Source organism: Pezoporus occidentalis, unplaced genomic scaffold, assembly GCF_034315485.1.
Source record: "Pezoporus occidentalis ecotype Australia unplaced genomic scaffold, CSIRO_AGI_Poc_V1 ctg8, whole genome shotgun sequence".
NCBI lineage: Eukaryota > Metazoa > Chordata > Aves > Psittaciformes > Psittacidae > Pezoporus > Pezoporus occidentalis.
Window position 1 is genome coordinate 6,153,501 of NW_026916158.1, and position 18,709 is coordinate 6,172,209.

The following is an 18,709-nucleotide window of genomic DNA, read 5'->3' on the forward strand; positions in this document are numbered from 1 at the left end:
TTTTTTAGGTGAGGTGCAGCATGCGCAGAACTGGCCCCAGTGGTTTAACTGCCACGGCCTAGCTAGCTAGGACGGTGACAGCAAAGTCCACAGGTCGTAGGTTTTGTAAGAGTGTCCTTCTCTTAGATGGAAGGCTAGACGAGCTCCATCTGCTCAGGTTTGAAGATAGTTTTCCTTCTCCTATGAGGAAGGCTTGTCTTGAAGCGCTCTATAGACAGATAGGAGCAGCCTCATGCTCACAGGCCCTTGTCCTCATGGGAGACTTCAACCACCCTGATATCTCTTGGAGGGATGGTATGGGCTGGCACAAGCAATTGAGGAGGTTCCTCAATTATGTGGAAGACAACTTCCTTCTGCAAGTAATAGAGGAGCCAATAAAGAGAGGTGCCACGATCACGAGATGGTCGAATTCGAGATCCTCAGGACAGTGAGAAGGGTGTGTTGCAAACTCACTGCCCTGGACTTCAAGAGAGCAGACTTTGGCCTCTTCAGGAACCTGCTTAGTAAGGTTCTATGGGATATAGCCCTAAAGGGCAGGGGGGCCCAAGACTGTTGGTTGATATTCAAGGATCACCTGCTACAAGCTCAGGAGTGTTGCATCCCAACTAGAAGGAAGTGCAGCAGGAGACCTCCTTGGATGGATAAGGAGCTCCTGAGGAAAATTCAAATGAAAAAAGAAGCTTATAATAAGTGGAAGCAAGGACAGGCAGCTTGGGAAGAATACAGGGATGTTGTCTGGGAAGCTAGGAACCAGGTTAGGAAAGCTAAGGCCCAGTTAGAATTAAACTTGGCTAGGGATGTGAAAGATAACAGGAAGGGATTCTATAGGTACACTGCGAATAAAAGACAGACTAGGGACAGTGTGCATCCTCTCTGGAAGCTATCAGGAGAGCTGATTACCCTGGATTTGGAGAAGACTGAGGTTCTTAATAACTTCTTTGCCCCAGTCTTCACTGGCAAATGCTCTGACCACACCACCCAAGTCTTGGAAGGCAGATGCAGGGACTGTGAGAATGAAGACCTTAGGCCCACTGCAGGAGAAGATCTGGTTTGAGACCATCTTAAGAACCTGAACATACACAAGTCCATGGGACCTGATGAAATCCATTTGCGGGTCCTGAAGGAGCTGGGAAATGAAGTTGCTAAGCCACTGGCCATCATATTTGAAAAACCATGGCAGTCAGGTGAAGTTCCTGACAACTGGAAAAAGGATAATATGACCCCCCTTTTCAAGAAGGGGAAAGTGGATGACCCGGGGAATTACAGACCAGTCAGTCTCGCCTCCGTGCCTGGCAAAATCTTGGAGCAGATTCTCCTGGAAAGGCATGCTAAGGCACATGAAAAACAACAAGGTGCTTGGTGACAGCCAGCATGGCTTCACTAAGGGGAAATCCTGCCTGACCAATTTGGTGGCCTTCTATGACGGAGCTATGGAGCTGATGGACAGGGGCAGAGCAGTTGATGGCATCTACCTGGACTTGTGCAAAGCGTTCAACACTGTTCCACACGACATCCTTGTCTCTAAGTTGGAGAGACATCAATTTGATGGATGGACCACTCGGTGGATAAAGAACTAGCTGGATGGCTGCATGCAAAGAGTTGTGATTAATAGCTGAATGTCCAGCTGGAGACCAGTAAGGAGTGGCATCCCTCAGGGATCGGTGTTGGGACTGGTCTTGTTCAACATCTTCGTTGCTGACATGGACAATGGGATTGAGTGCGCCCTCAGCAAGTTTGCCAGTGACACCAAGCTATGTGGTTCGGTTGATACACTGGAGGGAAGGAATGCCATCCAGAGGGACCTTGACACACTTGTGAGGTGGGCTGATGCCAACCTCATGAAGTTTAACCATGCCAAGTGCAAGGTCCTACACCTGGGTTGGAGCAATCCCAGGCACAGCTACAGACTGGGCAGAGAAGAGATTCAGAGCAGCCCTGCAGAGAAGGACTTGGGAGTGTTGGTTGATGAGAAACAGCATGAGCTGGCTTCAGTGTGCGCTTGCAACCCAGAAAGCCAACCGTATCCTGGGCTGCATCAAAAGGAGCATGACCAGCAGGTCGAAGGAGGTGATCCTGCCCCTCTACTCTGCTCTCGTGAGACCCCACTTGGAGTATTGCGTACATTTCTGGTGTCCTCAACATAAAAAGGACATGGAACTGTTGGAACAAGTCCAGAGGAGGGCCATGAGGATGATCAGGGGACTGGGGCACCTCCCATATGAAGATAGGCTGAGAAAGTTGGGGCTGCTCAGCCTGGAGAAGAGAAGGCTGCGTGGAGACCTCACAGCAGCCTTCCAGTATCTGAAGGGGCCTACAAGGATACTGGGGAGGGACTCTTCATCAGGGACTGTAGTGACAGGACAAGGGGTAACGGGCTGAAGCTTAAACAGGGGAAGTTTAGATTGGCTATAAGGAGGAAGTTCTTTCCTGTTAGGGTGGTGAGGCACTGCAATGGTTGCCTGGGGAAGCTGTGAATGCTCCATCCCTAGCAGTGTTCAAGGCCAGGTTGGACAGAAACCTAGGTGACATGGTTTAGTGTGAGGTGTCCCTGCCCATGGCAGGGGGGTTGTAACTAGATGATCTTAAGGTCTTTTCCAATCCCAACTATTCTATGATTCTATGATTCTATCTCCCCTCACCCCTCATGATCTCCTCTCACGGCCACTCCTTTTCTCCCTGTCATGATCTCCCCTCACTCCTCATGGCCGCCTCTCCTCTCCCCTCACAATCTTCTGTCATGGCCACCCCTCCTCTCCCGTCATGATTTTCTTTCATGGCCACCCCTGGATGTTGATGATTTTACATGATTATAAGAAAGTTATTATGAGTTCAGTAATTTGAACATTAGCCTTTTCTGCTTTAGTTTTAAAATGCTTGTGTTGGCACACTGCCTCTTGCCCGCATCTTCACCCCAGGGTGCAGTAATCCGTCTGCAAGAATCAGCCCAATTTCAGCACACTCATTCTGGTGCTGTGCAAGTGTGATTTGCAGTTTGTGTAGTTCTGGTGACTGGTACTACACACGGATGTACTTTTACGATAGTTTTTTTTTTCTTCCTTTTTTCCTTAGCTTCCAAATGATTAGGGAAATTAAACTCTGGAAATTGAATGTTGCTGCTGTAAGAAGGCAGACAGGCATAATGTAGGGTATTCACAGCCCTTCTTGGTACATGCTGCGTGCATGCTGGGCATGGCGAATTTTGTGTGTGCAAGAAGATCAGGACAAAGTCTGTACTTTACCATGGGGATCGGAGTTATTTCCCTTACATACCATTTTCATTTATAGGCAAGTTTCAAAGAGGTATCTCTGTGGAGGCATGTTTCTCACGTGCTGTAGTTTTTGCATGCTGTTGATTGATGATATCTGTTTACTGTTTTAGGTGGTTTATCTAAAACAGGGCCTTTATAAAAACTGATTATTTAAAAACTTTAATGACATTTTTCACTTGAAAAAACCTTGGAGGACTTCTTGCCTTTAATCATAACTGTATGAATCATTGTAAGTGAAAAAAAAGACGTTAACTTTTTTCACTGAATTTGCATTCAAAGCCAGACCGTTAAACTATAGCTAAATAACAGCAATAATAAAATTTCAGAAAAAAAAAAAAAGTGCTTGAACATCCTTAATATTTCAAAACTTCATCAAGAGGGGGTCTCATTTTTCAGGGAATTCCATGTAGATGAAATCAGATACTCAGATAATGGCTTGTCTCTAAAGGTGACTGGTTTGAACCCAGATGCTTTGAAGATGTATAGGAAGGATAGGCAATGGCAGTGCCCCCCAGCAACCACCTTGGACTATTTGGCAAGTCTTCTCTGGAAGGAGAGAGAGAAAGAATGGAAATAGAGCTTTCTCTTTCTTCTATTGAGTAAGCAGTCAGGCAGGGGCCATGGTAAGGCTCTGTGGGGGTATGAAAAGGACTGGGGATATCACACTTCAAATGAGTTAGCGCTATATTCAGTCAGTGCTCCTGTAAGCTGAGTTTAGCTGGCAGCTACTCATCAGAGGTGTCTCTGTCCTGCTGACAACCTTTCAAGTTGTAAACTGCAGCTACCCTATTTCAAGCTCTGTGTTTAGTTCATGTGATAAAAGGAGTGCACCAAAATAACTTAGAAATAAGCCTACTAGATATACAGTCACTGGAGGTGGTCCTGATCCCTCAGTTTCCTGTGCAAGACCACTGCTAAGGAAGAAGTCCCTGGGAAAGTATTTTTAATAGTCTTGGGTAAAGGCTTCCTGGGAGGGCTTCAGGAAGAAGCTTCTGGAGGTTCATGGTCTGGACATGTGCCTGTGTAGTCACCCTCAGTAATGGATTTAGGAGGTGATCCATGAAATTGGCCAGGAAACCATTACAGCAGGATAAACGCTAACTTTGATTAAATGAAATTAAGAAAATTAATTTTAAACAAAGGAGGTATGGTGCTGGCCAGATGAGCCCAAAAATTTCCTGGCACTTAATTTAATGATGCATTTGTACTTTCCGGGTGAATACAGCGGGAATTGGTTCATCTCCCTTTCTGCTTTTGTTTCATTTATCACTCTTGGGTTATTGGTTCTGTTTACTCTTAACATAGTCCTTTCATTTGCTTTTTTGGGTGTAAAAACTTCCAGCTGCTGTGCTCAGCCTGAACTACAATTAACATAGGGTAATGGTGGAACAATTAACTACAATTAACATGGAGTAATAATGAAGCAGGAGAAAAAAGTGCCCTGCCAAGGTGTTTTATAAGGAGCCCAACACTATACTTTTTGCAACGGAATTGTTGCCCATATGCTGTACATACTGAGCCTTCTGCTGGTGTTACTGGCAGCTCTTCAAAATGTGACCTTCCCCCTGCAGCATGTTGCTATTACAGCAAGTGGTGCTTCCACATTAGTTTGCAGATGTAATCTGATGGAAACCTTTTTCCATCATGTATGAATGGCTTCACTGACAGGGAAAAGGATTTCAAATTTGGAGCAGGGTTTCCCAAGTGGTGGTGTGGTCTCAAGCCTAGAAAGTGGTATCCCACCTCCTCTCTCTTTCAGTCTGGGAAAAAAATGTTTCTGTTCACTGCTGTGTGCCAAAAATGCTTTGAAATCTCTTGCTGGAACCTACTAATTTTGAATATCAAGTAGCTAGAATTATTTCAGCTCTTCTAGTAGAAAGGAGAAGTGAAAAGGCTTGGAAAAATCTCAGTCTTTTTGGCAGAGAGGTTATTTTCAGCTGTCTCTTTCCTTCCTCTTGCCCCAGAACTTTAAAATTTAGTAAAGAAGTTGAAGAATGTGCACAAGAAAAATGTTTTCACTTAAGTAGGGCTGCAGGGACCCTCCCAAAGAGAAACTATGGCTGTCTTCTTTCATCTTCCGAGCACCTCCTGCAAAGCTAAACAAAGATAACAGGAATAACAAGGAAGAGAAGCGCTTTACAGGAATCCCACCATGGGAGGTCAGTGGAAATTCTCTCTTCCTGAACAAAGCTGTTTGCTTCTGTTTGCTTTAAGTTAAATGTTTAAATAGCAACATTACATTGGGGTGTGTGCTCCTTGAGATACGAGATCCAGCCTTTGCATACCTGTAAGAAAGTGTTTTTCCTTGTACTCCTAAAAACAGGTCGGTTGTGTTTGATACTATTGTGAACAAATAACCTTTTTGATAAATCAAAAATTAAGATGTTACTGGAAACAGGATTGATGAGAAGATGCCATGGCATTTACATTATCATGTTATCTACCCATAAGTAGAGTCTTTTGAGGATAGGATATTAGGGAGTATTTTTGGTTCAAGCGCCAACTTGCTAGGTAAATATTTTCATATTTTCACTTTCAACATCTGAATTGTTACTTTTAGTCTATTTTATAGACTGCTTTCATAGAAATTTTTACAGGTACTTGACATTTTTCATCTCCTCCAATTCTCTTTTATTACTGTAAGTGTGATTACAGCTTTGTACCTCATATTTGCAGGTTAACAACTGTGATTAAACTGATAGGACAGCTAAGTCTTTGGCTTCCATTTGGGCCTAAATCACTCAGTTCTTTTGCCACCAACACACACAGGTATTTGGTGCTTCAATCTGAAGCACATCAGTTGCTGTCTGCAAGAGAATTCAGGCACATTCGTGATCTGCTTGTATTGGCAATATGAACAGATGGCTCAGGTGTGAGCTAGAACCTGAACACAGGTAGCAAGTATTTATGATGAATGTGGTCTCTTGCAAGCTGGAGACCTGTGCATCTCCAAGAGTTGCCCCTTTATTTTTTTTTTGCTCCCCCACCACCAGAGTGAGGCCAAGTCTTGGGCTGGAGCACTAATGAGAATGAACATGGCAGTCCACACATGGATCATTTAAGGGGCTCAGAAACCTTGCCCTAAAACGTTGGCAATAAAATAGTCTGTCTGCCATGGTGTCAGGCTGGCCCACATACATCCACAGAAGTACCAAAGGGTATTTATGAACAAGTAGAAAATACAGGAGGAGCTGAGACTTACATGGAAATGTTGTTTCTGAAGAATAAAATTTTATTTTTTTTCTGAAAAAACTGCATACACATGTTCAGATCTGTTCAACCTTCAAAACATGTCTTACTTTCCCAACAAACTGTATTCTTTGAAGCATGCAGGACCCCACTGCAGCTTGATAAAGAAGTTAGGAGGGTTGTTTTAATCCTGTAACTGTGCAAACATCATTTGAAAGCCATTTACATTTTTCACCTCTCACTTCTAATAACAGTAGCATTAGATGTTAGATACATGCACTGTATAGCTAAAACTTCTGATTTGGCTTTCACGTTTGATGTAAGTGTAGAGTGAAAACCAAATAAACCTTCCATTGTTCAAGTAACTCTGCACAGGCAATTATATGAAATCTGTTTTCTTCTTTATAAAGGAGAACTCTTTAAGCACTCAGACTTCCCTGCAGTTATTAAAATATTACTTCCACTCTGTTTTCTGGATTGTCTTCCTCTGGCATAAACATGAACTTTGCTTGCCTTGGTGAATGGGAGCAGAAAGAAAAGATGTCTCAGTTTTTTATCAAAGAAGGCAGGAGTTTACTGAATCAGAGCCATTTCTGTTTCTTTCTGTCAATTTCAGTAAACTGCAAGATTACCTATAGTATGTTTATTCTACTATCTTATAGAATCTTAAAATGGTTTGGGTTGGAAGGGACCTTAAAGATCATGTAGTTCCAACCCCCCTACCATGGTCAGGGACACCTTCCACTCACTAGACCAGGCTGCTCAAAGCTCCATCCAATGCAGCAACTCAGTTGCAAAAAATTGGATTCAAGTTCATACTCCTATTACTTTCTCTCTTCTGATTTCTTCTCCCATCCGTTAGAAACAGAAGTCAATAACCAGCCAGATATTAGTGCTGAAATCATGCTATATTATACTGATCTTGTATTCTCTAACCTGGGTCAACGAAGATGTGGGATGTTTTGCCGCTGCACTCTGTTGGCAGAACTTCTGTGTGTATAATGAGTGTAGTACCTCTCCTCACAGCCATTATAAACAGTCTTTGCTGTTTCATACGTGCCACTGTGATCAAATCAGGATGCTGAAAGTGGGAGCTGGTTGAATATTAAGTAAACATGGCATTCCAGGTAATGTGTTTAATTATCACATAGCAAAAGCTGGCCTGTGTTTCTCTTAATATGGACTGTGCAGCCAGTAGTGCAGTATTCTGATTTTCAGCTATATTAATTAAGCAAGCCATGTTTTATAAGAGAAAATATTTTCATCACTGCAAAACTGCCTCAGAATACACAAAATTGAAGAAGACACTGCATTTCACAAGTTGCAAGAGCTGCTAATCACTACTCAGGCAAGTTCAGTTCATGATGGAAACTGTACTTTCAGGCTGGCCTCCAAATAGCTGGGAGAAGAACTCAAAAGCCAAGCGGATGTGGATAGGCACGAAGACGTAAGCTGTGTACACCACCATAGCAAAAACAGTCACGGTGATTGTGTGAAACATGGACCGCTCCCAGGGCTCCAGCACATAGCTGCAGGTTATCAACAGGTACTGGTAGTACAGCCAGTAGATGTAGTCCTTCACATGCTTAATATCCATCTTCAGCTTCCAACGATTTTGAGAAAATGACCTGTAATAATAAAGAAGTCTGGATTACAGCTGCAGTGGAAAGGAAGACCTGCAACTAAAAAATGATGTAGTGACCATCATTTCAGGTTTATAACACATGTAATTATTACATAAAGTTCAAACAGAAATAATGTATTGCTACAATCACCAACCAACCTTTACTTCCCTGGAACAGAAGAAAACAGTCTTTAGGTCTAACAACTGCTGCTTGCAGTTACTGAACCTGTATTAGTTGGGCACTCTCAGTTCCTGCGTTCTGACTGTGAGCATGTTGTGCTGTTCATTCTGCAATAGGAATTAAAACCACATTAGCTGACAAAGGCACAGGATTTCACTTGGAATTCAGGGAGATATGCTTTTAAAAGAAATGGCTTTGGCCCAGCATCATTAAATGTGAATGGCAGACTCATATGCTCTGAAGTAAAGATGAGATTAAAAGAACTGCTCTGTAAAAACTTTGCTTCTGATAGTTTTTATTATTCTGCAATGTTTGGGAATAAGACAAACTATGAAAGGGAAGAGAAAAAAGTAATCTCAAATAACATAAGTTGGTTTACTTTTTAGCTCATTAAAAAGAAATATGATACATTACATATAAAATGAGTATTTAATAGAATTTGCAAGTCTAGGAAAGATTTTTCTTTCAGGTAGTACCTTTATGCATTAATTATTCCTGTCTCCACACAGAAAGGATGATGGCTGAGCAAGTATTAACTAGAAATGAGCTTGGACTTCCACTGCTTTTTATTAAAATTGCTTTTCAGTATTTTAAGTAATCTTTAAATTCAGGCTAGAAACATCTACTTAGAGAAAACTCAGAGAGAATGATAAGCAACTGTATGAAGCTTCACAGGGGGACTCCTTTTTTTGGGGGGGTTGAGTTTAAGGACATGCATTCTGCCCAGGTCAACTCACAGGAAAAGGGAATACAGCAGATTTAGTACTGCTAGTAAACCTTCTGATGTATCATTTTGTTCTACACTTCTGTTACCTAAAATGCCAGGAGCAGAGGTGCTTAGACATGTCATATCCCTCCAGTCTTGTGTTCATCGTGAGGTTTGGGCAACAGAAATTTTCTGTCCCTCAAAGCAACAAATGCTAGCACTGGAAAACTTGCAGTCAGTGTTTAAAATAATGATGGTACACTGATATAGGCTAAGTATATTAGCATATTCAATAGTTTACCTCCTCTGAAGGCTGTACAGTATATTCTGGTGGTATGTGGGTATTTACTGAAGGGAAGACAACCAGTAAAAAGCATCCCTGTTTCGTCTTGTCATAGTTTTACTTTGGTTACTGATGTGTAAGGTTTTTGTCTGGTGTTTGCACTGTGAAGTGCTCTCACCTTGATGGGTTGTATTTCTCCATGTGTCTTCCTTTAGGTCAGTGGTACTTGCAGTTCAACACTCCCACATAGCATGGGAAATGGAGCATCCTGCCAGCCTAGCTTACACCTCACCATCTGGGGATGCTGCAAGGTGGATTTTGTTTTTTGCCCTTTCTTCTTTGGGAAGGCAACAATTGCAAGCTCATCAGAGAGTCTAACTGAACTGATGCACCAAGTGCTCGTCCAATGCTGTTGATAAGGGAACCAACTGTTTTTGTTCCTTCTCTTTCATTCGTGTGCTGACTCCTTTCCCAGTGTTTCTCCTTCCATCCTGTCCAGACCTCCTCGCATCTGTTCCTCAGTTACTCTTCAACTCTGAACACCTCCATGAACATAACTTCTTTTCTGGCAACAACTGCAGTGAAACTGCAGTGCATTAAGAAACCAGGGAGAGACTTTTTAACAGGGCCTGTTGCAATAGGACAAGGGGTAATGACTTTAAACTAAAAGAGGGGAGAGTCAGGCTGGACATCAGGAAAAAAAATTTTATAAGAGTGGTAAAATACTGGAAAAGGTTGCTCAGAGAAGTGATAGATGTCGCATTCCTGGAGACATTCAAGGCCAGGCTGCATGTGGTTCTGGACAACCTGATCTAGTTGACCATATCCCTCCTCTTTGCAGAGGTTTTGGACTAGATGACCCTTGAAGGTCACTTCCAACCCAAACTATTCTATGAAAAGGAGAGAGGGTTGGTTTTGTTAATGGATTTTTACGTAGAAAAATTTCTGTACTTGCCTGATCACCCACTCAGCCTTTACTTTCCAGCAGCCCCTCTTCTGTGTCCTCTAACCATGAGTACCTTCCCCAGTGTATCTTTCTTTCCCTCCTTCTGCCAAAGCAGTGCATTTCCTTCAGTTCAATCTTCCCCATATCTCCTGGATTACATGTCCTGGACAGGGAGGCTGCCAACAGTACTTTCTGGGGGAAGATTGCTTCTATTTTATATCTCACAGTGACTTTCTTTGCTGTAAACAGCTTTACTTTGAAGGCTGGGGAGAAGGGTCACCACTGTTTTCTATCCTGTTATGAATGGAAGATGATACCTTTCAGATAATTTATTTTTAGGAAGAACTCAAGAGAGGCCTTAAAGCCTTGTAAATATTGCAAAGCCTTTAATAAAAATGGCACAGCTGGCAAACTGTGACTCACTGGGAGCCAAGTGTCTCCATTTATACATTCTGCAAAAAGAGCAACATTTTTCAATAAAGAGGTTAAGCCCTTTCCTACATAATTGAAAAGAAAACAATAAGGGTCCTCTCATACTATCTAGGATTATGGTATTTATACTGGGGTTATACCTGTGCTAGTTAAACTCACACCTTTCTTGAGTAAATATGTGTTAAGCCACATGGAGAAACTGTGAGACTGGAGTGCTTGCTGTGGCTGTTGAAGGTTATTAGAGGGGTGCTGCAGTGGTCTTGGGGGAAAAGATCCCAGGCTAATTGATCTTTCTGCCCACAGCAGCACATATACTTGTATATCTCAGTACAGAGCTGGTATAAAGAACAGCAAAACACAGGAAAAAAATTCCCCAGGCTGAATTTTCTGATATTAGACCAGGCTACCAGGCTGCAGACTCACCACTATCACTTACTAGATATTGCTTTCTTGGATGGATACATGAATGAAGTATGAAGCTGTCGAAACCAGGACAGAAGTAATTAAAATAAGGAGCAGACCTTTTGATTTATACAAAAGACCTTGTTATACTTTCTCCAGCCTGGGGACTGCATTTTCAGTCAGCTCAGTGACCAAGTCTTAGCAGCCAACCAAAGAACCATGCCTCTTTGGTTCTTCCAGTTCACAACACACAGTATAACCCCATTTCCAGGTACTCAGACATACCTGCAATGAGACTCCCTGGACTACCAGCAGGAACGCAAGCCATCTTAATGCAGAGGCTGCGTGGTCTCCAAATGAATGATAGAGGTTGAGATAAGTAAAAGACAAACAGTCAAATTACAGTCTTTGTCCTCACCACTAACAACTTCCACTGCATTTAATCTACCCAGAGACTTTCTCCCTTAGCAGGACTGTCTTGGAAATGCAGCAAACATGAGGGATGTCTCAGGATAATGCAATTCTAGATGCATAATTTATAAAAGGAAAACAGAAGAGAAAGGAAAGAAAGCCATCTTAAGCCAGCTGCTCAGGGAAAGAGATACATGAATCCACTGTTACAGACACCTTTTCTGAAGGTACTCCACTTGCATTAAGTCAGGGCCAGTTTTAAGCATAAACAATAGCCTAGAGCTCCCTACCTCAGAAGGTCTCAGGCAGCCTTGTCACCCAGACCAATCACCTTGTAGCAATAATCAAAGGGAACGGCAGATCAGAAACAGAAACTTTCAAGGCTAAAAAAAAAAAAAAATAAAAAAATCTGTATTTTAAACATGACTTGTCCTAGAGAGGCTTCCACTTTAACTTTTAAGCACTACTGGGTTTTATTACATTAACACTGCAGTCAGCTGGCACTCTGAGTTGAAAGGGTTCTGCCTTATTAGCTCATCAGTTCCCAATATTCCAGAACAGGAGAAAATTTGCTGTTCTGCAATTTTAACTGAGCACTCATTTATCTACAAATTAGAATTTAAACATTTGGTTGTGTTGTGTAAACGCCTTTCTGTTTAGAGGCCATGGGACTGTTACAACCAGCTATGACTAAAATGAATAGAATTTAGCTTCTAAAGCCATTAAGCAACATTCAGATCATTTTCAGCAATTTCACCTCCAAGCAAAAAAAGCAAGAAGATAAACCTGTAAAGCAGCTTTTATTGTTTTAAGTGGCAACCTGATTTTCTTGCTTGTTGACACATGTCTCTGATTAAGGCAGCTGAAAAGATAAGTCATCATCACAAGAAATTCCAGGTTTCATTTAAGAGCATGCCTAATCTTAAAGATTTCTTTTTAATAACATTAGTTACAAGTGTTAGACTAGTGTTTAGAGTTGTGACCCAAAGTGTTAGGTACTCTACTATATAATTTCTGATTTGAACAACAGTGTTTTGGGGGACTTTGCTCACACTAGCAGTCTGCAGTTCTGACTGGTGGCTGGCCAGTGCCTGGCAAAAGGCACCTGCTGGGAAATTCCTGTGGAAAGAGACATTCTTTCAGGGCAAATGGAATAGACTGGATTCCAAAGAATGCTTGAAAACTACCTTGCACCCTCAGCAGGAGCATTTGGTTGACTTATATATACAGAGAAAAAGGGTTTCCAAGATGTATTCAGGTCTAGATAACTTTATCTAGAGTGGGGAAAAACAAACCCTGGAGCTGGAGATATCTCCATGATCATTAAACAGGTGGTCTCTGAGACCTTGAATGTAAAGTAGAGCCAAAAGTTATAAGCAAGGTAGGAGGGAAAAACAAGCAAATCCATCCCAGAAATATTTAATTGGCCATCTGCTGATTGCTGTGATAGCATGGAAGCAAGAATTGGTGGGTTTTGCGGAATCCTAAGGGGTTACACTCATCCTGGGGCTTAAGTAAAATCCTGCCACAAGCACCTGAGGCTTGTATTTGGTCTCACATGCAGGATACCTACAACATGCAGTCTCCAAATGGCAGGTGTGACAGGGCAAAACACAATCACTACTTTAAAGCTGTTTGATATGTAAATAATTTCAGCTATTAGGAATGATCAGTCATCCTCTTTGATTATTAATATATATAATTTCTACAAGTTATTTATCTGTAATTGTTCATACTTACTTGTAATGTTATTACACCCAAAGCACCAGTCTTGCCCTCTTAATGCTAACACGACATTGGGATGAACCCATTGATTTTATGTAGAAAGACATTTTTGTAAGTGCAAATAGAACAAAGGGATTCACATTCCCAGTCCATAACTGATTTGCTTTAATGTTTTATTCAGTGAGCACCAAGCATGGTGCATAAGGAATGAAATACATGTGTTGTGGACCAGTAATTGGGAAGAACTTTCGATAAGGCAGGTGTTAAAATTGTGCTGAGTATCCAAACACCAGTATTTCCTAGGGACACAGTCTCAGTCTGTTCCTCTGTTGCATCCGTGCTGCTCAGATTCCCCATACACAGCATGGCCCATGGCTGTATAGCATCATCTCAGTTTAGAAAGCTGCCTGTTACCCACTGACAAGCAGAACCCTCAGGTTACTGTAGTACTTAAACATGGATGTTTAAATGTGCCCTAGAGCTTGTTTTCACAGGGAGGTAATGTCAGATAGTATGAATAAGAACAGCAGCAATAATCCCAGCATGGCTCCCACTATGGACAAGTTTGCACCATTAAAATCTATATGTAAAGACATTTAATAAATAACTTCCCACCTCTAACTCTGAAGTAAAAGTACACAGCAGCAGTGATGCCATCTCTGGTTTCTCTTCCTCAGCATTCATCTTCCTGAATCAGCACCTCATCGCATGCTTGGCCATACATTACTGCCAGCTATTGTGCTACAGAACTCTTCTTACATGTGTGTTTTTTGCTGCCATTCATGCAACACCAGAATGAAGTTCAGACCTCATAAAAGCTGATTGCTGTATATGACTCAGACATTTTGGATGTGGGTGAACGTGGCTCAGCTGCACCTATGGGCTGTGGGGTTTTTTTCTCTTTTTTTTTTTTAGATTTCCCAGGAGTGGAAACTGGAAGTCAGAAAAAGCAATGGTGCATTCAGCCAGGTTTTTGCTTTACCTTGCTCAGAGAGTGAGCTCTAGCATCTTCCTCATCTGTAAACACTAATTTTCCTTCCTGCTGACCTTAGTGGTAGCACACAGGTGATATTTTGTTTCATTTAGATGGAAAAAGTTACATTATGCATACAAAACCCTGAAGTCTAGCAAATGCCTTTCACTGCTGATAGAAATACTTCCTTTTACCTTTGGTAGCATAAAATAAGGCAGCAAAACACTCATCAAGTGGCAGTACAGGAGAGGCAATGCCACACCTGCACAAGATCTGACCCAGACTTTCTTGTCTCCAACTCAGGAGATAGACGTAATCCTACTGTGCATGTTGTATATGTGCTCCTTCAACAGCTTGTTAACAGCACTCCGGTCCCAAGCATCGGTTTGGTGCTATAATTTAGCTGCATCTGTAACTGGAGCAAGTGAATTCTTTTTAGGCTATCTCTCCACCTGGATTACACCATACCCCATGTGATTTCTGAAATGCTGTTTGCTCCTTTAGTAGAGTTAAGTACACAGATTGAGCATATGATGGCCTACAACATGGGGAGTAATATTAAATGATATATGAACTGTTGATCCTCAAGAGATGATTATCTGAAGCACCTGTAGGGATCTCATTGGAGAGAACCTCCCAACCATTCAAGCAACAGCACAACAGTTGAAAGCAGTTAATATTTAGACTGACTTAGTGCCTTAATTACTCCCTGAAAATGGCAAGCAAAAGACAACTTAGGGAAAAAAAATAAATCTCAAACAAAACAAAACACAAACAAAAACCCAAACCCCAACTCCCCCTAACTTTGAAGGTCGATTTGTTGGTGCACTCTTCTATACTTGGGCGCAGAGTAAGATGCAGCTTCTCTATAACAAAGACATTCCTGGAGAAGCTCTGTCCCATTTTCTTCCAAGGCCAAATTAATTTTTCAAAGAATTTTCTGTTCTTCCCTCCTCTGAAGTTTCCTCAGTCATTTTCTTACATAACTAGCTACTTCTTACAATTTATGTACAAACCCCTTCCTTTCCAGCTTTCTCTGGGCTGTGCATGTTCTCAGATCTGTGTCCTCCTCCTGTGACAGGACTTCTATGTTAGAGCAGAACTGGCCTCTGGCAATAAGCTCTTCCAGAGAGGGCCAGTAAATTGTCAAGTTGACATCTCAGGGCAAGCTTGCCCTATGTTTTCATTGTAAGCCTAATTTATTGGCGTGGTTTTGTACAAAGCAAGTTCCCAAATGAGACCTCAGATTTGTGACCAAAGACCAGCATCAGGTTTAAATTGCAAGTACTGTAAAACAGTTTTCAAACTCTTCCAGGAGATATCCTAGAGGTGTTTCGGCTTTGCTTTTGGTGACAAACCTCAGTTCCTCAGAAGCTTTTCAAGTTTAGGACGTAGGCTAGATCCTTCAAGGGGATTTAAGATATTTTAAATTTCACAAGGTTGTGTAAACACATCAGTCTATAAACAAAATAGCTAAGATGTTTGGGCTCTACAGAAGGACTTACTTTCAAATGTAGTTCCTTTTTATTCAGGCTTCTTTGGTTTGCTCTGAGTCATTTCTGTAGCAGCTGAAAATAATAGCCAGTCTTGGGTTATATGTAATATGAGAAGGTGAATACTGTCATAGTTATGACAGGCATTAGTGGAAAACAGGTACCAAACTCTTGTGAAAGTGCCTCTACCTTGAGATCTAATGAAAGGAAACAGTGTTGCACCATGACAGTTACTGATCTAAAAAGGGGAAAAGAAAAATGAAGCGAGATATTTGCAACAGATAAATAGTAAAAAGGGAGATTCACATTTTTCACAAGAACTTCCTTCACAGACCCCTTCATCCCTACAAGCAAGGGGTTTTGAACACAGCTACTGATATAGCAGAATACTCCTCAAACATGGGAGGAGCAAAGCCACCCCTTAGTTTTTGGAGGTGAGAATACAAGAAATATACCTGTCAGGTAGTGGGACAAGACAAGGCTCTTCAAGGTTGCAAGACTCTGCCAATTTCTCCTGAAAAGCAGTAGGGGCTGGGTGATGTTACGTTTAACTAAAGCAGACAACATGGGTGAGGAGAAAGGAGGAGGTCTTCAGAGCAACCTGCTGACATTTTATTTCAGGTGCTTTGTACACAGAAGGCTACAGGAGCTATGGTAGCAAGCACCAGCTACACAGGGCAGGTTAGGTTCCCCTCCACAAGGGTCATCTGTCAGACCAACCACATGGGCTCCTGTCCTCCAGGGGCACTGGGCTGGGGAATTCTTATTTGGCTCAATACCAGGAGCGTGGCCAGGCTTCAGGTATGCAACTAAAAAGCTCACTAAAAACTAGATTGGCAGAGCCTAGTGCAGAACAATGGATGCTTTCCCCTACCAGACCAGGAGCACCTGAGCCTTGGTCCTGTACACTTCACATCCTGAATGCTTTTTGGACGCAGGGGTGGAGTAAGTATTCCCATAGCCCTAAGCAGCTCCCCAAGCCCCCTTTCACTCACCATATTGCCCATTACTGCTAGAAAAACATACATGCTCTATGCAGAGCTTCCATGTATTTCTTTGCTGAAATTGCATCATATAGAAGTCACTCCAAGGACTCACAGGATTTCTGTTAAGACATAGTTATGTGTGCCATACTCATGATGTTCATGAGCAAAAGATAAATGAGCATTCCAACTCCTAAAGCATTTTAAAATACACAGTCCAAAAAATACCATGCATGCTGATTAAGTGGAGTAGTAGGATTTATTGCAGGTATTCTCCTCTACACTGTCCCAACTGCGCTTATACAACAGGGAGGTACTCTTGCACTTATTTCACATTTAAGGATTACTGGAAGCAGCCATCAACTCTAAGAAAACCACTGCAAACATGAGTATTGCCATCACACTAGTATGAGTAGCACCTTCACCTTCCCTCCTCCACCACCACCACTCCTGACTTATTTCAGCCTTTTTACTTCTGGATGTTCAACTTGTTTTCAGTGAGCTCCTGCTAAGGCTAAACCACCTTCCTGACTGCTGTATTGCCAACACCACCAGGACTGCAGCTCTACAGCAACAAGTCCAGAGACTTGCTGAAGGCTGTAGGTCCTTCTGTAACACCACCAGCTACCTTGAGGAAAGCACACAGAGTGAATCCTGGAGGCTTTACTGCTGCCACCCCTCCTCTAAGGCCTTTCCTCCACTACTCCTTACCGAGCTGCTCCTCCTGAACGGCCGATTGTAGCGCCGGTTACACGGTTCCGCTCGGCCAAGGTCACCGGCCCCTTGGTTTGGGGAAGCCTTTGGAAGAACGGAGCCTCCGCCTAGGTGCCCTTGGGCGGGTGGAGCATGGGCTGACCGCCGGTAGCGGGCAAACCGAGGCCCCGCTCTGCGGGACACCACTCCGCGCATCACCGTTCCACACCCCCCGCCGCTCTTAAATACCTACCGCGCTGCTCCGCCCCACTCCGCGCCGCTCCGCGCCCCGCCGGCAGCGGCCGCACCGGGGGCCGGTCCCTGCCGCCCCACTCCGCCCCGCCCCGCTGCCGCAGCAGCTGCGTGGAGCCAGGATGGTGAAAGCGTTTGCCGGGACTTCACCGGGCTGGCGGCTGCTGGGCCGTGCCATGTCTCCTTGCAGTCTTGCGGCTGTCGGCGGCACCATCCTAACGATGTTCTTGCGTAACGCGCTTCGTGTCCCTGCTGCGGGGACCCGGACACCAGCTACGCTAGCTGCACCAGCCCTCCCAGGGATACTGCCTCGTATTCACTGCCCGTGCTTTCTATCGTATGCATTCTTTGTAATATATAAGCTTGTAACACACTTTATAACACAATGGGCGCATGAAAGGGTGTCTGGTGTGGGGGCAGGTGCCTGGGAGCTTCCCAGGTCAAATGGGCTGAGTGGGAGAGACCTGAGCATTGCAGTGTGCTATGGCACGGCTGTGAGCATACGCACTGGTATGGGCCTGTGAGAAGGGTGATAATATATCAGATGAGGTGTTCCCAGAAAAGAGATATGGATGGACAAGTCCTTACAAGACTTTATCTGGAATCCTGTGATGACTACTGAAATCCTACATGACTACTACTGCTAACCACAAGGCTTTGCTTTCCTTAGTTTATTCTGTCCCTTGTATATAAAAGCATGATTTATTGTCCTGCTCACTGCCAAAGAGCTACTTAAAACTTAATATATTTGTAAGTAAGAAATAAAACTAACAGAAATGCTTTGTTCAATGTATTCCCCTTGGGCTGCAGGATACCAGGATCTCATGAAGCGGAGCAATTGCAGATCCTGATCTTGACAGGCTGATCCTATTTCTTAGCCTTAAAACCTGTTACTGTATGATACTAATTAAGTGATAAACAAATGGCATTAAGAAAGGTTGGGTTTTGTCTTGTGTTCTTTTGTTTAAGATGTTGTTTTTTGCAGGTGGCCTATGGCTTCAGCTTTGGGGTCAGCAGGGTAGTGCTGCTTGAGATGAGGGATCCCTGGGTTGGTGACGTCTCCAAAATGAATTTTGCTAGTGTAGTGTCTGCACCCAAAACTTTGCACTGGTACTCTACCAAAATGAAGAGCTTGTGGAGAATGACC

General features: G+C 43.0%; 1 protein-coding gene across 6 annotated transcripts; it reads right to left on the bottom strand.

The window, feature by feature from the left end:
• Window positions 1–6,467: 6,467 nt before the first annotated feature.
• On the bottom strand, window positions 6,468–18,004 carry SPTSSB (serine palmitoyltransferase small subunit B). Of its 6 annotated transcripts, XM_062602963.1 has the most exons (3): window positions 17,564–18,004; window positions 9,431–9,827; window positions 6,468–8,086 (listed from the first exon to the last, which is right to left on the bottom strand). In XM_062602963.1, the coding sequence occupies exons 2-3, from the start codon at window positions 9,451–9,453 to the stop codon at window positions 7,813–7,815; spliced, it is 297 nt and encodes a 98-aa protein (XP_062458947.1). In that variant the 5' UTR covers window positions 9,454–9,827; window positions 17,564–18,004; the 3' UTR covers window positions 6,468–7,812. The 6 variants fall into 6 exon arrangements, with proteins under 6 accessions (XP_062458947.1, XP_062458948.1, XP_062458950.1 ...); XM_062602964.1 differs by lacking the exon at window positions 9,431–9,827 and having other exon boundaries at window positions 17,564–17,998; XM_062602966.1 differs by lacking the exons at window positions 9,431–9,827; window positions 17,564–18,004 and adding an exon at window positions 17,329–17,538.
• Window positions 18,005–18,709: the final 705 nt, after the last annotated feature.